The sequence below is a fragment of the Bubalus bubalis genome, chromosome 14, assembly GCF_019923935.1.
Source record: "Bubalus bubalis isolate 160015118507 breed Murrah chromosome 14, NDDB_SH_1, whole genome shotgun sequence".
In the NCBI taxonomy this organism is placed as follows: domain Eukaryota; kingdom Metazoa; phylum Chordata; class Mammalia; order Artiodactyla; family Bovidae; genus Bubalus; species Bubalus bubalis.
In genome coordinates, this window is record NC_059170.1 from 72,460,795 (window position 1) to 72,478,956 (window position 18,162).

The 18,162-nt window shown below is 47.4% G+C and overlaps 1 protein-coding gene across 7 annotated transcripts in view; it reads right to left on the reverse strand.

Annotated features, from left to right (window-relative positions):
* Nucleotides 1-18,162, reverse strand: part of FBH1 (F-box DNA helicase 1) — a 33,761-nt gene that overhangs the window by 12,595 nt on the left and 3,004 nt on the right. For all 7 annotated transcript variants that reach the window (XM_044928267.1, XM_025264525.2, XM_025264528.2 and 4 more), the window contains exons 2-13: nucleotides 14,819-14,971; nucleotides 13,907-14,508; nucleotides 10,465-10,595; nucleotides 10,223-10,358; nucleotides 8,010-8,200; nucleotides 7,482-7,574; nucleotides 6,670-6,764; nucleotides 5,746-5,914; nucleotides 4,904-5,126; nucleotides 4,068-4,155; nucleotides 3,899-3,985; nucleotides 2,955-3,091 (exon numbers count right to left, since the gene is read on the reverse strand). In XM_044928267.1, coding sequence (XP_044784202.1) covers nucleotides 2,955-3,091; nucleotides 3,899-3,985; nucleotides 4,068-4,155; nucleotides 4,904-5,126; nucleotides 5,746-5,914; nucleotides 6,670-6,764; nucleotides 7,482-7,574; nucleotides 8,010-8,200; nucleotides 10,223-10,358; nucleotides 10,465-10,595; nucleotides 13,907-14,508; nucleotides 14,819-14,971 — 2,105 coding nt within the window. The remainder of the gene's footprint in view (nucleotides 1-2,954; nucleotides 3,092-3,898; nucleotides 3,986-4,067; nucleotides 4,156-4,903; nucleotides 5,127-5,745; nucleotides 5,915-6,669; nucleotides 6,765-7,481; nucleotides 7,575-8,009; nucleotides 8,201-10,222; nucleotides 10,359-10,464; nucleotides 10,596-13,906; nucleotides 14,509-14,818; nucleotides 14,972-18,162) is intronic.

Genomic DNA, 18,162 nt, shown 5'->3' on the forward strand with positions numbered 1-18,162 from the left:
TGGGCTTCCCTAGTGGCTCAGCTGGTAAAGAATCTGCCTGCAATGCGGGAGACCTGGATTAGATCCCTGGGTTGGGAAGATCCCCTGGAGAAGGGAAAGGCTACCCACTCCAGTATTCTCGCCTGAAGAATTCCATGGACTGTATATTCCACGGGGTTGCAAAGTCGCACACGACTGAGTGAATTTTACTCACCCCTATGATAAAAAGGACATCTTTTTTTGGTGTGTTCTAGAAGGTCTTCATAGAACCGGTCAACTTTAGCTTCTTTGGCATTAGTGATTGGAGCAGAGACTTGGATTACTATGATACTGAATGGTTTGCCTTGGAAATGAACAGAGATCATTCTGTCGTTTTTGAAATTGTACCCAAGTATTGCATTTCAGACTCTTTTGTTGACCAAGAGGGCTACTCCCATTCTTCTAAGGGATTCTTGTCCACAGCAGTAGATATAGTGGTCATCTGAATTAAATTTGCCCAGTCTGGTCCATTTTAGTTCACTGATTCCTAAAATGTCGATGTTTTCTCTTGCCATCTCCTATTTAACCACTTCCAATTTACCTCGATTCATGGACCTAACATTCCAGGTTCCTATGCAGTACTGTTCTTTACAGCATAGGAATTTACTTTCACCACCAGATACATCCAAAATTGGGCGCTGTTTCCACTTTGGCTCAGTTTCTTCAATCCTTCTGGAGCTATTTCTCCACTCTTCTCCAGCAGCATATTGGGCACCTACTGATCTGGGGAGTTCATCTTTCGGTGTCATATCTTTTTACCTTTTCATACTGTTCATGGGGTTCTCTACTCCACCATCTTGATGTTTCCTATTCTAAGTGAGCCATCCCCAAATTATCAAGATCCACAAGTCCATGCTGATACAAACAAATAAATGAATAAATAAATAAACTGAAGAGAAGACACAGTGTCTCCTTCACAGAAGAATTCCAAACAATCTATGTGGATATTCCAACTCTTGTTCTTAACTGAGGGCTGTGAGCCATGACTTCCTTTCAGGGCACACAATGTGGAAAGGGGAGACAGAGGTGAGGGTGGGTGGGGGGATCATGTCACAGTAGAATCACTTGCCACACCCCAGCTCAGCCAGGGCACCAAGACAACGTCATCAGTTGTAAATCATGTTGATGGTATGGACCCAAATATCAGTGTAACCACCAGACAAATGCCATCAGAGGGGCATGTGACAAGACACCTAAGTGGTGCCCTTCAAGGGTCACCAGGACCAAGGCAAGCTGGAGAAACCACAGAGCATAGTCAACAGGAGCCTAGAAGACTTGACAACTAACTGCAGTGGGGTCATCTGAATAAGAGTCTGGAACAGGAAAAGGACATTTGGTAAGAACCAGGGAATCTGAATAAACTGCAGACTTTAGTAGATAATAATGTGCCCACACTGACACATTAATTGTGGCAAACTCATCACCCGAATACTGGAGGACGCTGAGTGCAGCATGTTTAAGAACTGTCTGTACTGTCTTCTCAACTTTTTTCTAAATCTGAAACCAAAAACGTCCATTAAAAAAAATTCCTCTGCGCTGATGTCGTCCTAGATCGCTAAACTCTGAAACTAAAAACCTCCATTAAAAAAAATTCCTCTGCGCTGATGTCGTCCTAGATCGCTAAACTCTGAAACTAAAAATGTCCATTAAAAAAAATTCCTCTGCGCTGACGTCGTCCTAGATCACTAGAGCAAACGGTAAGAGAAAGCCTGGGGAACAGCGTCACAGACTGGGGCCCAGGGCTCCCTGGAGCGGAACGCACGGTGCGGACGACGTCCGTGTGTGTCAGCACCGCGCACGCTCCCTAACTGGGAGCTCCCTAAAACCAGTGGTTCCCACAGATTTCCGTCTCAGGACTTCCTCATGCTTCAGAAAACTAGTGAGGACCCAAGGAAGCTTGTATTTATGTGAGTTTTATCTATCTACAATTACCACGTTAGCAATTTTAGTTAATTTAACAATAATCTCATTACATGAAAACACAAAGGACACATTTTTCAAAAACTGTAGTCTCCTCCCCTCCAAAAAAATATTTTAGAGACAAGAGTGGCACTGCTTTTACATTTTTGCAAATGTCTTTAGTTCCCAGCTTAGGAGAGCCGATTCTCGGGGCTCTGTGGGGTGTCCAGCTTGGTGTGATGGCTTCACACAGATGGTTGCAGAAAACTGGAGTATTTAAGAGCCTTTCCGGGCAATCAAGGCTCCAAGGGTTGCTGTGCTCGTGCTGGAAACCAGTTTTTCAAAATCTAGATTTCACCTGAAAGCAAGACTTTTTTGGCAATGAACATTTGTTAGCTGTTCCCCTTGAAGACGCGGCTTATCTCATTCATTCTTGAGAAAATGCCAAATCCCCAAGTCTGAACAACCAGAGTTGGTCTGTCGACTGTTCATTTAAGTACAAAAGGAAGCAGCAGCCGGTGGAGCTCACAGCACAGTCACAGAAGTGTCCCAGGTGAGAGAGCGGCCGGCACACTGCAGGGGCAGGAGGGCGTCCCTCTCCTTCCCATTCCGCACGCGGACTGCTGGAGAGACGGGCTCAGGGTCTGCAGGACAGAGACTTTCTTCCCTCTGCTATCAGGGATGCTCTTAGTGAGCGCCTCACATTGAAGAATACAGAGACTACAAGGGCGGGCTGGCACCGAGGCCATGGCTCACTACAGGCTCTGCATCGTCAGTGCAAATGTCAACACGGCGCAAAAGGCAAGTGACTATTTTGAAAACCGTTCTGACTCTGCAGACCCCCAAGAACCACGGAGAGCCCCTACTTAGAGGCGTGGATTTGCTGCATGCTGTGAGCTCAGGCAAAACCTTGCACAGGGCCCGGCACACAGGCAGCACTGGAAAACCGGGGTGGGGAGCCCCACACAGGCTTGTGTATGTGTTGTGTGTGTCTGTGTACATGCGTGTGGGGGCTGGGAAGCAAAGAAGAGTCTTACCTGTGTGAGATAGAAGACGTGTGTGTGAGGGACTGTGAACAGAGCATTGACGGCGCCGCGGAAGGTGTAGATCTGCTGGTGGGGGTCTCCCACGAAGATCTTCCCACAGGGCTGAGACAGAACGATGTTCATGATGGCTGCAGTCCAGAAGGGGCAAGTAAGCGCTCTGATGCAAGGCCCACCCACACAGCAAAAGGAAACCAAACGGAAGACAGCAGAGGGCGAGAACACTTGCACACTGGGTGGCAGGCATCCTTCCCTGCAGGGCACATGCACTCAGTCCAAGGAAACAATTTTCATTCATGTATTTATTTCTGGACATGCTGCGAGGCATGTGAGATCTCAGTTCCTGACCAGGGATTGAACCCACGTCTCCTGCAGTGGAAGTGCAGTGTCCTAACCACGAACCATCCAGAAGTCCCGAAGAAACAAGTTTATAACAGACAGTTTCTAATCCTACAAGTGAAGATTATTTTTACTCCTGAACATGCGACTGTGTCTAAGAAATCATAGAGGCAAATATAAAATGATGCAAATTATCCTCTTTAATATAATAACTTGGGGCCTAAAGATGACCTACCAAGTCACATTATTTTCTATCAGCCACTAGAAAGAAAAAAAATTGTTCATTCTGAATTGACTACCTTTTCCCTTCGGCGTGAGTCTTTGTCCTAATAATGTGATGACCTAGGCTCAGCCAATATTTTAAGAATAACCCAAGCAAAATATTTAGAGGAAAATAAGTCTCCTTTGGGTGGAGGTGAGGGCAGAGACTGTTGAAATCTGGAATCAAAGAGTAAAGGATTTCAGAGTGACTAAGCATCAGACACCCTTTCTCCTACCACAGATAAGAACCAAGGACTCACTGCATATACGTCCTCTGACACATGTGTGATGCAGTTTCTATGTGTTTGAGACTACTGGTGTCCCGAATGCTTTATCACCTGGGGTGCAGTCCTGGGCCTCGTCCACAAAGATGGCATCAAAAGAGGCCAGCAGGGGCTTGCTGAGCTGCCAGAGTTTCAAGTAGCCTAGGAGAAGGGGCAGAAGGGTCAGAACACGGGGTGAGGTGGGTCCACGTGGGGTCAGGGGTCAGGACAGGCCCATGCGTACCATCGTGCGTCATATGGTAAGCCTCCTCCCTGCACTCGCCCAACTTCCGCATGTTGTCCCAAAGCCGGCTCGCTTCAAGGACTCCGTTCTAGAAAGCAAGTGACACGGTGACGCCAAGGTCAGGGCCCAGAAATAAGGGCTTCACGTGTGTGCAGGGGTCAGAGAGAAGGCTCCAGCACATGGTGAGTGGCGGCCCCTCCCTGACCTCCCCTGGCTGCATGGGGGCCTTGTGACACCATCAGGCACCCAGCCAGCAAGCAGCCAGGGCTGGACCACACCCAGCGGCAGAGCATCTCTCAGGGAGCACAGCATCCAACGAACCAGGAGAGGCTGGATGATTCCTCTAGATTTATGACCCATGGTGATTATAATTCATAAGGAGAGTGACCAGGGACTTCCCTAGCAGTCTGGAGATGAGGGCTCTGTGCTTCCACTCCACGGAGCACATGCTAGATCCCCAGTCAGGGAATTAGGATCCCACATGCTGTGCAGTGGGAGTGAGGGAAAAAAAACAGTGATCAATGACTGAAAAGAATTGATAAAAATGAGGAGAGAGATACTTCATCCTTAGATCCTAGGACCAGCCGACCCCATGATGAGCTCTGATAACCCTGGCAGGAGCCCTGTCGATGCAGCGCAGGCCAGGCTGAGGGCCACGGGAGAGGCCCACACTTCACAGAAGACCGTGGACACCCTGCTGCCACACCCGCCTGTGGCCTGCCTCCGCCTCTGCCTCCCGCCAGCAGCTCTGAAGACACCAAAGGCTGGGACAACCTGACCCCAGGTCACGCCCTCAACCTCCCAAGCCTTAACTCCAAAGAGACTGAGCCGCTCACCAGCTTTTCACTCTGTTCCACCATGACTCGTTGCCCCTGGGTGTTTTTGCACCAGATGGGTACATGGTCGATTGTCAGCTCCTCGTCGGCCGAGGCGAAGAAGTTTTCCAGAGTCTTGCACACGAGCTTGGCCCTGATGAAGCCACCCTTCCCTTCAGTGAGGACGGAGTTGACCATGAAGGGGGTTAACTTGAAGAGATTCAGCTTCTTCTTCAACTGGTACCTGCAACACACATCCCGAGAGCACAGGGTCGGCCTTCCTGGCCACACAGGACTTGTGAGCCCCCAGGCCTCCCCACCTTCTCTCCAAATGACACCACCAGGTTGCTGGCAGTGGCTCCTCCAGGTGAGGAAACCAGCGAGGGGCTGAGTGAGGTCCTTGCAGGACCAGAAAGCGCTCCTCTAGGCTTTCCAGAATTCAGATCTAATAACCCAGGAGACAAAGGGGTTCACAGCAGACACCGCTGTTTCATGGTGTGGCCCCAACTCCAGGAGGCCCCTGAATCTCCCTGTAGCCTTCTCATCCCATGGGGTGCGGCTCAGAGGCCCTGGAGCCTGGGTCTAGCGCCCCTCATCCTCTCCCCTCCCACTTCCAAGTAGAACCTGAACTGATCAATCAGGCTGGTGGCACCTGGGACTTCAGACATTGTCGTCTGACCTGTGCCTCAACTCCAGAGACACGAGCATGCCTCCCTCAGTTGACAATGTATCTCTCTGGGGTAAAAGTATAAACCACTAAATCTTTCCTTATATTCCCTGCCTGTAAACGGAGATAAGGCACTACGCTTTCCCGTCACTGCAGTGCGCTGACTGCAATCTGAAAGCGGCACTGTGATGCTCACTTGCGCCCGATGTGACCATAGGCCATGGAGTGGAAGGTCTTGCAGATGACGTTGCTGGGGAAGACGCGCTCCGCCTGCTTGGCGATACTCTTGTTGAAGGTCACGTATAGAAACCTGCTCTGAGACCACTTCTCAGCATACTTGACCAGCGTGGAGGTCTTCCCGGTGCCTGGAGATGCCAAGAGGAAGGGAGGTCACCCTCTGACCAGGAAGAACTGCTCCAACAGCACTCTAATCAGGATCTCCCCATGCTTATCTTGCCACCGGCCTGGGACCCGAGAATGGCAAGTTCTCCACTCTACAGATGAGAACTAAAAGCCAAGCAGTGAAGGGAGCAGCAGAGTTGAGACAGAGCCACCCAGGTTGGGGTCGCAGACCCAGCTGCTCTAGCGAGGGGCCCATTGATTTCCTTGAACTTTAGTCTGCTCCGCAACCGTGTGCAGGTAACACACAGGGAGAAAAAGCACTGTGAGCAAAGGTCAGACAAAGGGTGACCAAGTACTTTGGGAGCCAGCTAGGACAATTAGCTGATCGAGGCAAAACACTGGACCACACCTCTGGGGATGCAGGTTAGAATTAGAAGGCAGAAGCCCTTCTAGGTTTACCCTACAGAAAGCCAGGAACTCCTGATGTTGTCTGAACAAGACAGTCACATGACCTCCTGCCCCACAGCCACCCGTGTGTGAGCAGACACGATGACACGTGACAGGCTGGGTCAATCCCACAAACTATGAACTATCTGCCCCCAGGAACTCCAGGGTGGATGCTCCCTGGAGTGGTAAGAAAACGCAATTATTCCTTGACAACTGCTTTTTAGATGATTAAATTGCAGCAGGGGAATAGCAGGTGATGGTAAGATACTTCAGCAGGTAGAGGGAAGGGGGAGGCAGCGACCAGGGGCCTTCAGGAGCAGCAGCCCCTTACCTGCAAATGCCATTATTTTCACCACCTGGAGAGGCTCCATCTTATGGCTTAGGATCAGCTGTTGTTCATGTGTCAGCTGGATGGTTGTTTTCTTTCTAATCATTACAGAAGAGAAATTAGGAAAAGAGCAAGGAATTGAAAAGATCAGGGGATAGACTACCAAAAACCAAATAGGAAACCAAATGGAATGAATAAAATTTAACGAGAAAAAAAAAGAAGGGACTTTCCTGGTGGCACAGTGGCTAAGAATCCACCTGTCAATGCAGGAGAGACAAGTTCACTCTCCAGTCCTGGAAGATCCCACATGCCATGGAGCAACTAAGCCTATCAGCCACAACTATCAAGCCTGCGCTCTAGAGCCTGCAAGTCACAACTACTGAGTCTAAGTGCCTAGAGCCTGTGGTTCCACAAGAGAAGCCACCACAGTGAGAAGCCTGCACATCGTAACTAAGGAGTAATCCTGCTCACTGCAGCTAGAGAAAAGCCTGTGCAGCAGTGAAGACCCAACAGAGCCAAAAATTTAAAAAATAAAATTATTTTTAAAGAAGAATGCTCTCTTCTTTAAGGAAAAGAGAAAAAGGAGAGGGTGGTCCTTTAGAGTGATAAAAACGTTCTAAAACTAGATTATGATGTTAGCTGAACACTCAGTAAATCTAAAAATTACTGAATTTAACAATTAAAATGGGTGATTTTTATGCAATGTAAACTATAACTCAATAAAGTGCTTAATACAAAACCCTTTTTCTCCTTAAGTGTGACAGTCACGAATCAAAGGGGCCAACACACCACAACACATCTACAGACGGACGTACCCCGGCCAGACCGACGGTTCCTCTTTGTCTCCTGAGGCCTGAGCACAGGAATTCTCCTGAAGATACAGGCAATAGAAAATGTTGTAGTGAATCCTAATAGGAAGAAAGGAGATTAGAGATTTTCATATTCAGTCATAACCTGTATATTATTTTTCCTCAGACTCCTAACTGTTGCTAAAAAAGAAAATATGTACCATTATTTTACAAAAAAAAAAAAGAGAAGCGAAGGGCTTAAATATACCAAGAGCTGTAGTGTCTTTAGCTGCAATGTTGGAGGTAAGCAGCAGTGCGGGTAAGTATCTGGAGAGCATGTTCTGGGAGAGAGGCCTGGCTGCAGGGGCCAGAGAGACTGGCACATGCTCTCTGGGGAACAGGACGCAGCTGTGAGTGCGCACACGGCCCCAGGACGCTGCGTGACCAAACAGCGCCTCCTGTCCCCGGAGTGCGCTCGCTTGCTGGCACCGTCGCACTCTGGTCTCTCCGAGAACCCGGGGCACAGTGGGCGGGGGGCTCGCCTGGCGCCCTTACCGGTTGCTGATGCTGATCCCCTTCTCCCGCATGGCGTAGAGCAACACGGCGATGCAGTACAGGGTCTCAGTGACGTCCGGCACGGTCACAGTGGAGCTGGGCCGCCGCAGGCAGAAGAGCAGCTGCTGGATGTCGCTGACGCTGCTAGACAGGAGGACGATGGCCGCCACCAAGGCCCACACATTTACGCCCTGAGGAGGGAGGCGGGGGGGTGAGAGAGCAGACCCGAAACACAGTTGGTGAGAAGCACACGGGATGACAATGAGGAAAGTCAGGCTCAGGGTTCACGTGTCTCCTACAGACCCTCTGCAAGGAGGCCAACTTCCCAAATGACACTTGGGAAACAACAGGAACGTCTCCTCTTACTCTGGATTCCTTCCTTCTCATCACTTTTGGATCTGACTTCTCAGTTTCCGTTGACTGAATAATATTTATAAAGTCCCTAATATATAAGACCCTGCACAGAGGTAATCCATACTCTCTCCACCCAGGTCAGTGTGAGCTCTCAGGTCCAGACACTCAAGTCCAACACGCTTACTAATAAATGTGCCAAAAAGGGCGCATAAAAAGAAAACAGCAGTCTTTACAGAGAAATCAAGGCTGACAATTCAATGGCATGAAGATGTTAATTTACTATTGCCCTTCCCTGGTGGCTCAGTGGGAAGGAATCCACTTGCCAATGTAGGAGACACGGGTTTGATCCCTGATCCAGAAAGATCCCACATGCCGCAGAGCAGCTAAGCCTGTGTGCCACAACTGCTGAGCCTCTCCCCTGCAGCCTGTGAGCGGCAACTATTTAAGCCCACTCGCCCACGAGCCTGTGCGCCACAAGAGAAGCCACTGCAACGAGAGGCCTGAGCATCACAACTGGAGAGCAGCCCCTGCTTGCTGCAAATAAAGAAAGCCCGTGCAGCAGTGCAGACCCAGCACAGCCTAAAAAAATAAATTTTTAAAAAGAAATGCTAATCTACTCCTTACTTTACATTACGATTATTTAATAACTTATTAATGGAACTTCCCTGGTGGTCCAGTGGCTAAGACTCCGCACTCCCAATGGCAGGGGCCCGGGGTTGGTCCCTGATTAGGAACCAGATCCCCATGACGCAGCTAAGAGTTCACATACCACAACTAAAAGATCACACATACTGCAACTAAGACCCCATGCAGCCAAATAAATTTTGAAAACTTTTTAAAAAAAGAAAAGATAGGTAGAATTTTTTAAAATATTTATTAAATATTAAGTTTAATAAATAGTAAATAAATTATTCAAAGTGTATGATTATGGACACAGTATGTGCAATTTATTAATGTCTGAGAAAACGTACACTAACATGGATATATCAAAAATAGATACTACTATTCCTAACTCCTTGCAAGCCTCCCTGTTAAAAACACATCCACAAAAGGAAAGTTCTGCACATTGCTCACTACAACCATCCTGTGAAACAAACCTCACTCCACCATCGACAGCCACTTCACTAAAGGCAGAGAAATGCACAGGGCTAGATTTCCAACCTTCCACTGGTTGCAGAATAAGGCTGGGGTTGCACGCGGTTTCCAAGAGAACATTTAAGAAGAACCCTTGATCTAGATGACAATTCCAGAAGACGGAGTCAGGACACTGAGCACTATTTCCAGCATCTCATTAACTCACCATGTGTCAGTACAAAGCCTGTCATTTCTCTGGGCTTCCCTTGCGGCTCAGCTGGTAAAGAATCCAACTGCAATGCGTGAGACCTGGGTTCAATCCATGGGTTGGCAAGACGACCTGGGGAAGGGAAAGGCTACCCACTACAATATTCTGGCCTGGAGAATTCCATGGACTGTATAATCCATGGGGTTGCAAAGAGTTGGACATGACTGAGCGACTTTCACTTTCAGAAAACCCAAGTTGTCACCAATACAATGGGCTGCCTTGTAAAGAAACTCTTAAAATCAAAGTATTTGGAGGCTAGGTGACCATCCTCTGTTGAAACTGCTCAACAGAATAGAAAACTGGATGAAATGCTTTTTAAAACTCCTTCCAAATTAAAGAATCTGTGGCCATTTCTCTATGGGACCAATGACAAAGCTTAAGGCTTCAAAGCAGAGATTTAAGGAAGATTTTTAAAATAAATCTAAAACAACCTTCAGCCACACATGACCACCAAGACATTTTCTTCCAAAGAGGAAAGGCGCCGCCTCCCAGCCCTCCCCACAGCCTCTTCACGTACGGCAGGGGCAGCACAGAGGTCAGGGAGGTGTTGGCGCACGCAGGCCTCTGCCTCGGGGAGGAGGAGGTGATCCCTCAGACTCCACAACGCCTGTCCAGGGTCCACACTCGGGGAGCACTTCGTGGTGGCTGTGTAGCTGTTAAGACATTCACAGCAGTGTCCATGGGGAAATGATCCATTAAGTGCTGATTTCTCAGAAGGGACTTCAGAAACCCACTTCCTCCCACAGGACGGTGACTTACCGAATGAGGTTCAGCACACACAGGTCCGACTCCTTCTCTATGCCGCAGCTCGACAGGATGCCATCCACCTTGCTGACGGCTTGCTCTTCATTCATCAGGTATCGGTGGTACAGCTTTTTCCAAGGAATGAACTAGATAGTTTAAGAAATCCAAAACGACATGCAGGCAATGGCTATTAGAGACCAGGCTACAAATATAGACAGCTGTTTAGAAAACAACTATAGCTCACAACTCAACAGCTGGACAAAAGGGCAGAAACATCACACAGATTCTAGTCGAAAACGAGAAGGTGGGTCTCAGTTTCTTGGTTCCAACACCAACTTGTTACAGAATCTGGGGAGAGCTAGAGCTTCAGCTTTCCTGTCTGAAACAGTCTGGTGCCTGTTAAGACACTAATGACTCAGAGTTTCAACTCGGATTAAACAACATGAGAGCTGCAGCTATACTAACAGTAAACAAAACAGACCGTGAGTCAAAAATTTTAGGAGAGACAAAGAAGAGTATATAAGGATAAAAGCGTCAGTTCACCAAGGAGCTGTAACAATTATAAATACACATGTACCAAATATCAACATCCTAAATCTAGGAAGCACATACGGGCAGAACTGAAGAGAGAAACAGACAACAGGAGACTCTGATGCTCCACTTTCAAGAACGGATGGCACAAATAACACCAGACCAATTGAACCCAACTGACATATAAAGAACACTCTACCCAACCACAGCATACAATCTTCTCAAGTACACATAGAACGCTGTCCAGGATAGATCATGTATGTGGCCATGAAATAAGTTTTAATCCATTTTAAAAGACTGAAATTATTGAAAGTATGTTTTTCAATCACTACAGAATGAAACTGGAAATTAGCAGCAGAAAGAAAACTGGAAAACCCACAAATATGAGAAAATTAAACAACACATTTTCAAAGCAACCCATGGGTCCAAAGGGAAATCACAAAGAAATTAGAAAACACCTTGAGACAAATAAAAACAGAGGTACTAAAATGCATGGGATGAAATGCAAGCAATGCTGAGTTAAGTTTATAGCTATAAAAATTACATTAAAAAAGATCACAAATCAACAACCTAAATTTACACCTAAAGGAACTAGAAAAAGAACAAACTAAACCCAAAACTAGCAGAAGGAAGAAAATAAAAGAGATTATAGAGGAGAAATAAATGAAATAAAGAACAGAAAAATAGGAGAAAAAAATCAATAAAACTAATAAGAGGTTTTTTTTAAAAGATCAACAAAATTGACAACGATTAGATACATTATGGAAAAAAGGGAAGATTTAAATAACCAAAATCAGAAATGAAAGAGCAATGTTACAACTGATATCACAGAAATAAGAAGGGCTATAAGAATACTTCAAATAATTGCAGGTCAACCAACCAGACACTCAACCAACCAGACACTCTAGAGGAAATGAATAAATCCCTAGGAACACACAACCTACCAAGACCAAATCATGGAGAAACAAAATCTGAACAGATCAATAATGAGCCCACCAGGCTCCTCCATCCATGAGATTTTCCAGGCAAGACTACTGGAGTGGGTTGCCATTTCCTGGTCCAGGGGAATCTTCCCGACCCAGGGATCAAACCTGGATCAACTGCATTGCAGACGGGCTCTTTACCATCTGAGCCACCAGGGAAGCCCAATGAGTAAGGAGACTGGATCAATAATCAAGTCTCCCAAAAAGGAAGCATCCAGGACTAGACTGCTTCACTGAAAAATTCTACTGTACATTTAAAGAAGTAGTATCAATCCCCCTCAAATTCTTCAAAATAACTGAAGAGGAGGGAGCACCCCAGACTTATTCTGAGGCCAGCATAACCTTATACCAAAGGCAGACAAAGATACCACAAGAAATGAAAATGAGAGCTGTGACAAGGTCACTGAAAGTAACACCATCATGTCATTGCTGGTGATGATAAAAAGGGCATTGTTCTAACATTTCAAGATGTAAGAATAAGCTGTGATATCGTCCCAACATCTTCTCAAGCAGAACGGCAGGAACCCTCACTTATCCCCATTTCCCACCAGAGACTTTAATCAAATGCCCAGAAATACTGACCCAAAATAAAGTTCACAACTAAAAACAGAAAGATATTTGTCTGAAGGTAGGAGACAAGACCCCCAAGCAAAATATGGAGCAAGAGCAATGAGAAATTTCCTCCAAAATCCTTTGGGCTTGGAAGAGAAATGTATTAACTCTTAACATATCCATCTTGCCCTCCATCTCCAAGGTTTTCAACTTCTCACTCGGTAAAGAATCTGCCTGCAATGTGGGAGACTTGGGTTCGATCCCTAGGTTGGGAAGATCCCCTGGAGCAGGGCATGGCAACCCACTCCAGTATCCTTGCCTGGAGAATCCCATGAACAGAGGAGTCTGGTGGGTTACATCCGTGGGGTCACAAAAAGTTGGATGAAACTGAGTGACTAAACACACACATTTGAAGAATGGGTTAAACTCTGCTGCTGCTGCTGCTAAGTCACTTCAGTCGTGTCTGACTCTGCGCGACCCCATAGACGGCAGCCCACCAGGCTCCGCCGTCCCTGGGATTCTCCAGGCAAGAACACTGGAGTGGGTTGCCACTGCCTTCTCCGGGTTAAACTCTACCTCTGGCTTATTCCCAATGGCTGGTCTAAGGGACACACGAGCTAAGCAGAACATTCTCCTAGCCCTCCCCGAGACCTGAACCTGAGAAGTATAATGACACAACAAACGGAAGCACGGGCTGTGGGCTAACGGTACCAGGAAATCCTTTCTGAGAGTGTGGGTTGCCCCTGTGTCATTCTCAGAAGGTACTCCTGTGACTACATGCAACACTCATTTAGCAATCACCTCCTATTAATACGTGTAAACTACTGTGAGACACAGTGGAACATACAGTGGAGAATGCACAAACAGGACAGCCAGCCCTCCAGCAGTGCTCTAATGTTAAATAAAGGAGGAAAGCTCTCTAAGATCATAGCAGAACATCATAGGCTTGAATAGAGGTATAAATCACTATAATAGCGTAAGGAAGAGAGAGGGTGCCTTTTGTGGGAAGAGGAGTTACTTGGAGTGCAGCCCGGAAGAGGTGAGATGTCAACCGAGATATGAGGGGTTCTTTGGACTGGTCAGCTGTGGGGTGCAGATTAGATCCACATAAGGGCAGTACCACACAGTCCCCAGCTGAGAGGCAGCACATCGCGTGCTGTGGACAGAATACCAGAGTGGACTGGAGAGAAGTCAGCAGTGAGCCTGGAATAAATAATAAGGTGGGACACACACGGAAGGTCTCAGGTGCCTCCAGGGGTTGGGATTTGATTCTAGAGGACAACGGACACTAACATTTCTGAAGAAATGCCATCATCAGGAGGACGCGTTAAGTGAGGCGAATCCGTGAAGATTTAGAGCAAACATCAGAGAACGAAGAGCGCGTTCCATACCAGCGGATCACTGATGACCTCCCTCCAGAGGCGGCACACCAAGCTCAGGTTCCAGTAGAGGTCTTCCACGGGCAGGAAAGCAAAGATGTGCCTCAGGACCTCGCTGGGCAGGCTGCAGATGTGGCTCAGGGGCTCCTGGCAGGGCAAGGTCCCAAGGAGCCCATAGTGAGAGTCAGGCACAGGGTCTGGACCAATGTCCTCCGCCTCCTGGCCGGGTTCTCCAGGCTGCACAGTGAGCTGCCCTACCCCGACCTCTGCTTCTGGCCTGGCTTCCCTGGGCCGTGTGCATGATGGGGACGAGTGATGCCATGGGGTCTTCTTAGACACCCCATCCCACGGACTGGTCCCTGGGGCCGGATTCCTCTCATCCTCTAAGGACCGAGACCGCTTCCTTGCAGGCAAAGTGGACCCTGACGAGTGCAGCCTGGCTTCTCCGTCTCCCCCTGGAGGCAGGGCACAGGGGCTCCCTGCCGCGAAGATCGTTTCATCCTCTGAGTCCTCAGAGCTGCCCTGGCCCACAGAATTGCTTTTGGCCATGTCATTGGTGCACTGCTGCTGGCCAGCGAGGAAGAAGTCAAGGCTGTATCTCAGGCATCCTCGACCTAGACAGAGAACCCACAAAGAACACATGAGAAATGAGGAATGACTGACGACCCTTCGCTGACCTGAATGAGACAAACTAATTTTCAATTAACTATTTTAATACGGGAAAGAGACAAGGATATATTTATTGGTCTAGTGATTACATATAAAGCTTAATACAAAAAATATTTATATCAGGCTCTATCATATGGTCAGACTATTTCAACAGGACTGTAAGATCACAGTAACAACATTTACAAATACTGAGATACTCAAAGGCCACACACACTATAGATTCTGAAACACAGGGTATTTGGGGGAAAGACATACCCCTGGCCCCTCTTTTGGTTCTGGGTCTAGGATAGAGACCGTGGTTCGGGTCTCTGCTTGTCCATCTTTGAAAGGACTGGGACGCAGCCAAGTGACTCCGAGCGAGATGTTGGCACTCAATGGCTGTAAGATGCTTCCGCTTAAACCGTCTCACTGTTTTGTACCAAAGGGCAGAAGAAATGGGACTCTTGTTAGTTATCACAAATTCTACAAGCTAGTCAGCAAATTAAACTTAATTTTTAGGAATCTGGTGACTGTGGACCACCCGAGCCAGCCCTTTCCATCTTTTCTACTTTCCCATCAATTTTCAGTATCTCATAGTTTCTTAATATCTCCTCCTCAGGATTTTTGAATCCTAAAATAACCTTCTTTTTCGCCTATCATGCTTTCTAGAAGCCCTGATCATGAAATGCTCATTCGAAAAGTTGCCACTATTGCCCAAACGGAGATCTGTCATCTTTTGCTGACTTTACCCAGGCCCTTTATATTCCCATATTAATCATAAATATTTTAAGAGCTGGCTGTAGCTTTTTAAAAATAAACTCAGACATTGTCCCCTGAATACACCAGCTTCCCCAAATGGCAGAAGCAGAAGGCACCAAGGGGACAGTCCCTGCGGGCTCCCCAAGGGGCAGCTCACCCCTGTGCACCTCCGCCCACCCCCGACCCCCCGAGCGCCCCAACGCTCAGCACTGGTGTGAGAGGATGGCAGCAAGGCCCCCGAGAGGAAAAGAATCGAGACCACTCTTCAGCATCTTCATGGGACGAGGTTTCATATTCCCCCTCAGCAACACAACGGCAACTGTGACCAGAGTTCTGTCTTGAGAGTACTGACATATTTATGTTTATATCAGGCATTTTCTGCCAGGTAAATATTTTCCATATTTAGCTGATGCTCTTCCTGTTTCTGCATATCATCGCATTTACGATCTAACCCCTCCGATATCACTAAATACAATAGTTTCACTACTGTAAAAAAGAATAGTTACATTTTAAAAAAACAGTAAGAGAGGAGAACAACACATGCAAGAGAATTAAAGTGACCCTTTACAGATGGCCCACAGAAACCACTTCCTGCCAGCACCATACTGCCAGAGGTCCTAAAAACATTCTAGAGTAAACTGCAACATCCCGTGTTAGAATCCACTCAACATTTCCTGTAACCCTGAAAACATCTAAAACCAAGACACTAATACGTGTATCTGGTATAATTTATATTAATCAATAACCCACCCCCCTCAGCCCATAGCTTCTTCAGAAATGATGCTTCAAAATTTCAATTCATTTTTTGAAGGTTTAACAGAAGTGTATGGATGTAAGAGTTGGACTGTGAAGAAGGCTGAGGGCCGAAGAATTGATGCTTTTGAACTGTGGTGTTGGAGAAGACTCTTGAGAGTCCCTTGGAGTGCAAGGAGATCCAACCAGTCCATTCTGAAGGAGATCAGCCCTGGGATTTCTTTGGAAGGAATGATGCTAAAGCTGAAACTCCAGTACTTTGGCCACCTCATGCAAAGAGTTGACTTTTTGGAAAAGACTCTGATGCTGGGAGGGATTGGGGGCAGGAGGAGAAGGGGACGACAGAGGATGGGATGGCTGGATGGCATCACTGACTCGATGGACGTGAGTCTCGGTGAACTCCAGGAGTTGGTGATGGACAGGGAGGCCTGGCGTGCTGCAATTCATGGGGTTGCAAAGAGTTGGACACAACTGAGCGACTGAACTGAACTGAACTGAACTGAACAGAACAGAAGTTTTAAAAAAACTTCATGGATATTTCAAGACTTATAGAAAATTATTTCTCCACACAAAAATAGCTCTACAAGGCCCTCTGAAAGTATGCTAGAGAGACCTTTTAACTACCTGAATTCAGAGTTACTTAGCTTCTTGAAGGCTCAGGGGTGCTATAATGATTAAATGAGAAAACACACCCCCAAAGACTTGTCAAACTATAAAACCCGACACAAATTCACCCATCTGCTTATTCTCTTGAACAAAGCTTAGATGTGATTGCATAAAACATTGACTTGGTGTCAATTTCAGGTGACCCTGGAATGGTTAGGGTGGGCATGACCTCGGTAACAAGCAGATCCAAAAACACAGTGGCCGCAGGACTCCAGCAAGTTTCTCTGTCCTGTAGCTGTTTCAGGTGACTGTGTGGGAGCCGGGGCCCCTGCCACCGTCTCGGGGGTTAGCAAGGCATCTGAGGCTGTGTGATGCGCTCAGATGTGGAGCGGGGAGGCTTCCTCTATGCAATCACTCACAGTCGAGTCACAGTGAGGACCCTGAGAAGCTGACACACAGAGTTCACACCACAGTCACACGGTTCCAACCAGACAGACGGAAGCACCTAGTGACACCCACAGGAAGGCTGACACAGCCCATCAGCTCAGAATCACACGTGGACCATGCCATTACGAACCTCTTAAAAGATGCTATGTTCTAACAGCATCAATGTTCTTGTGAAATTATTTAAAATTACTATAGTAAAATTCTAATCAGCTTCTAGCTTTGTTAATATATTTTAAAATCAGCAGCTTAAACCTAACTTTACCAGAATAAGGATGCTCAAATGCTACCCCTTCCTTCTCTGAGTCCCCAGACCTCGTGAGGTCCCCTCCTCCAAACAGCAGGTGTTCTCTGCATGGCACTCTAAGCGCACTTATTAGAAGATGCTCGTGATTCTTCAGGAAGCAGCTAAAGTGCACTGTGATGCATTAAGAGGGATGGAGGGACATGACACTTGCTGGTGGGCTTTCCAAACTACGCGAGGCCCCAGAAGGGTCCAGCAGAATCGTCTCCAGGCGGCAGTGGGCACCTGTGCCTCTAGAGCTGACCACAGTGTCATATCCCTTATGTCACGACAGGAAAACACTGGGAAGGCAGGAAAACCATTTGTTAAACAAGATTTTGCCCATCCCGTGCTGCTATTCCTGTGACGGCTCTCTTATAGCGAGACGTCTCATAGGTCCTCCACTGCTAGGCCCCCGTTTCTAGAGTCGCCCTCCCCCCACCCCACTCTGCTTGGCAGACCACTGGCACTGCAAGTGCGGGTCCCAGTCCTTGTGTCTGACTCCCAAGTGGTGAGTACCTGGAGCCCTCTGCCAATCACTGTGCTCTTCACCCTGATGACTGTCATCACCCCACTGCACCCCCAGGTCAAGCGCAAAGCCGAAGACTAGATTCTCCTCAGCCCCCTGGCTTCCTCTCTTGGCATCTCTGGGGTCACATGCTACTTGAGACACGGCAGATTTAAAAATGAATGATTTCACCTGTCCACAAGGTAGCTCTCAACACACACACAAGTTACTATACGTAAGGCATGACAGGTGCTACACAAACGCACT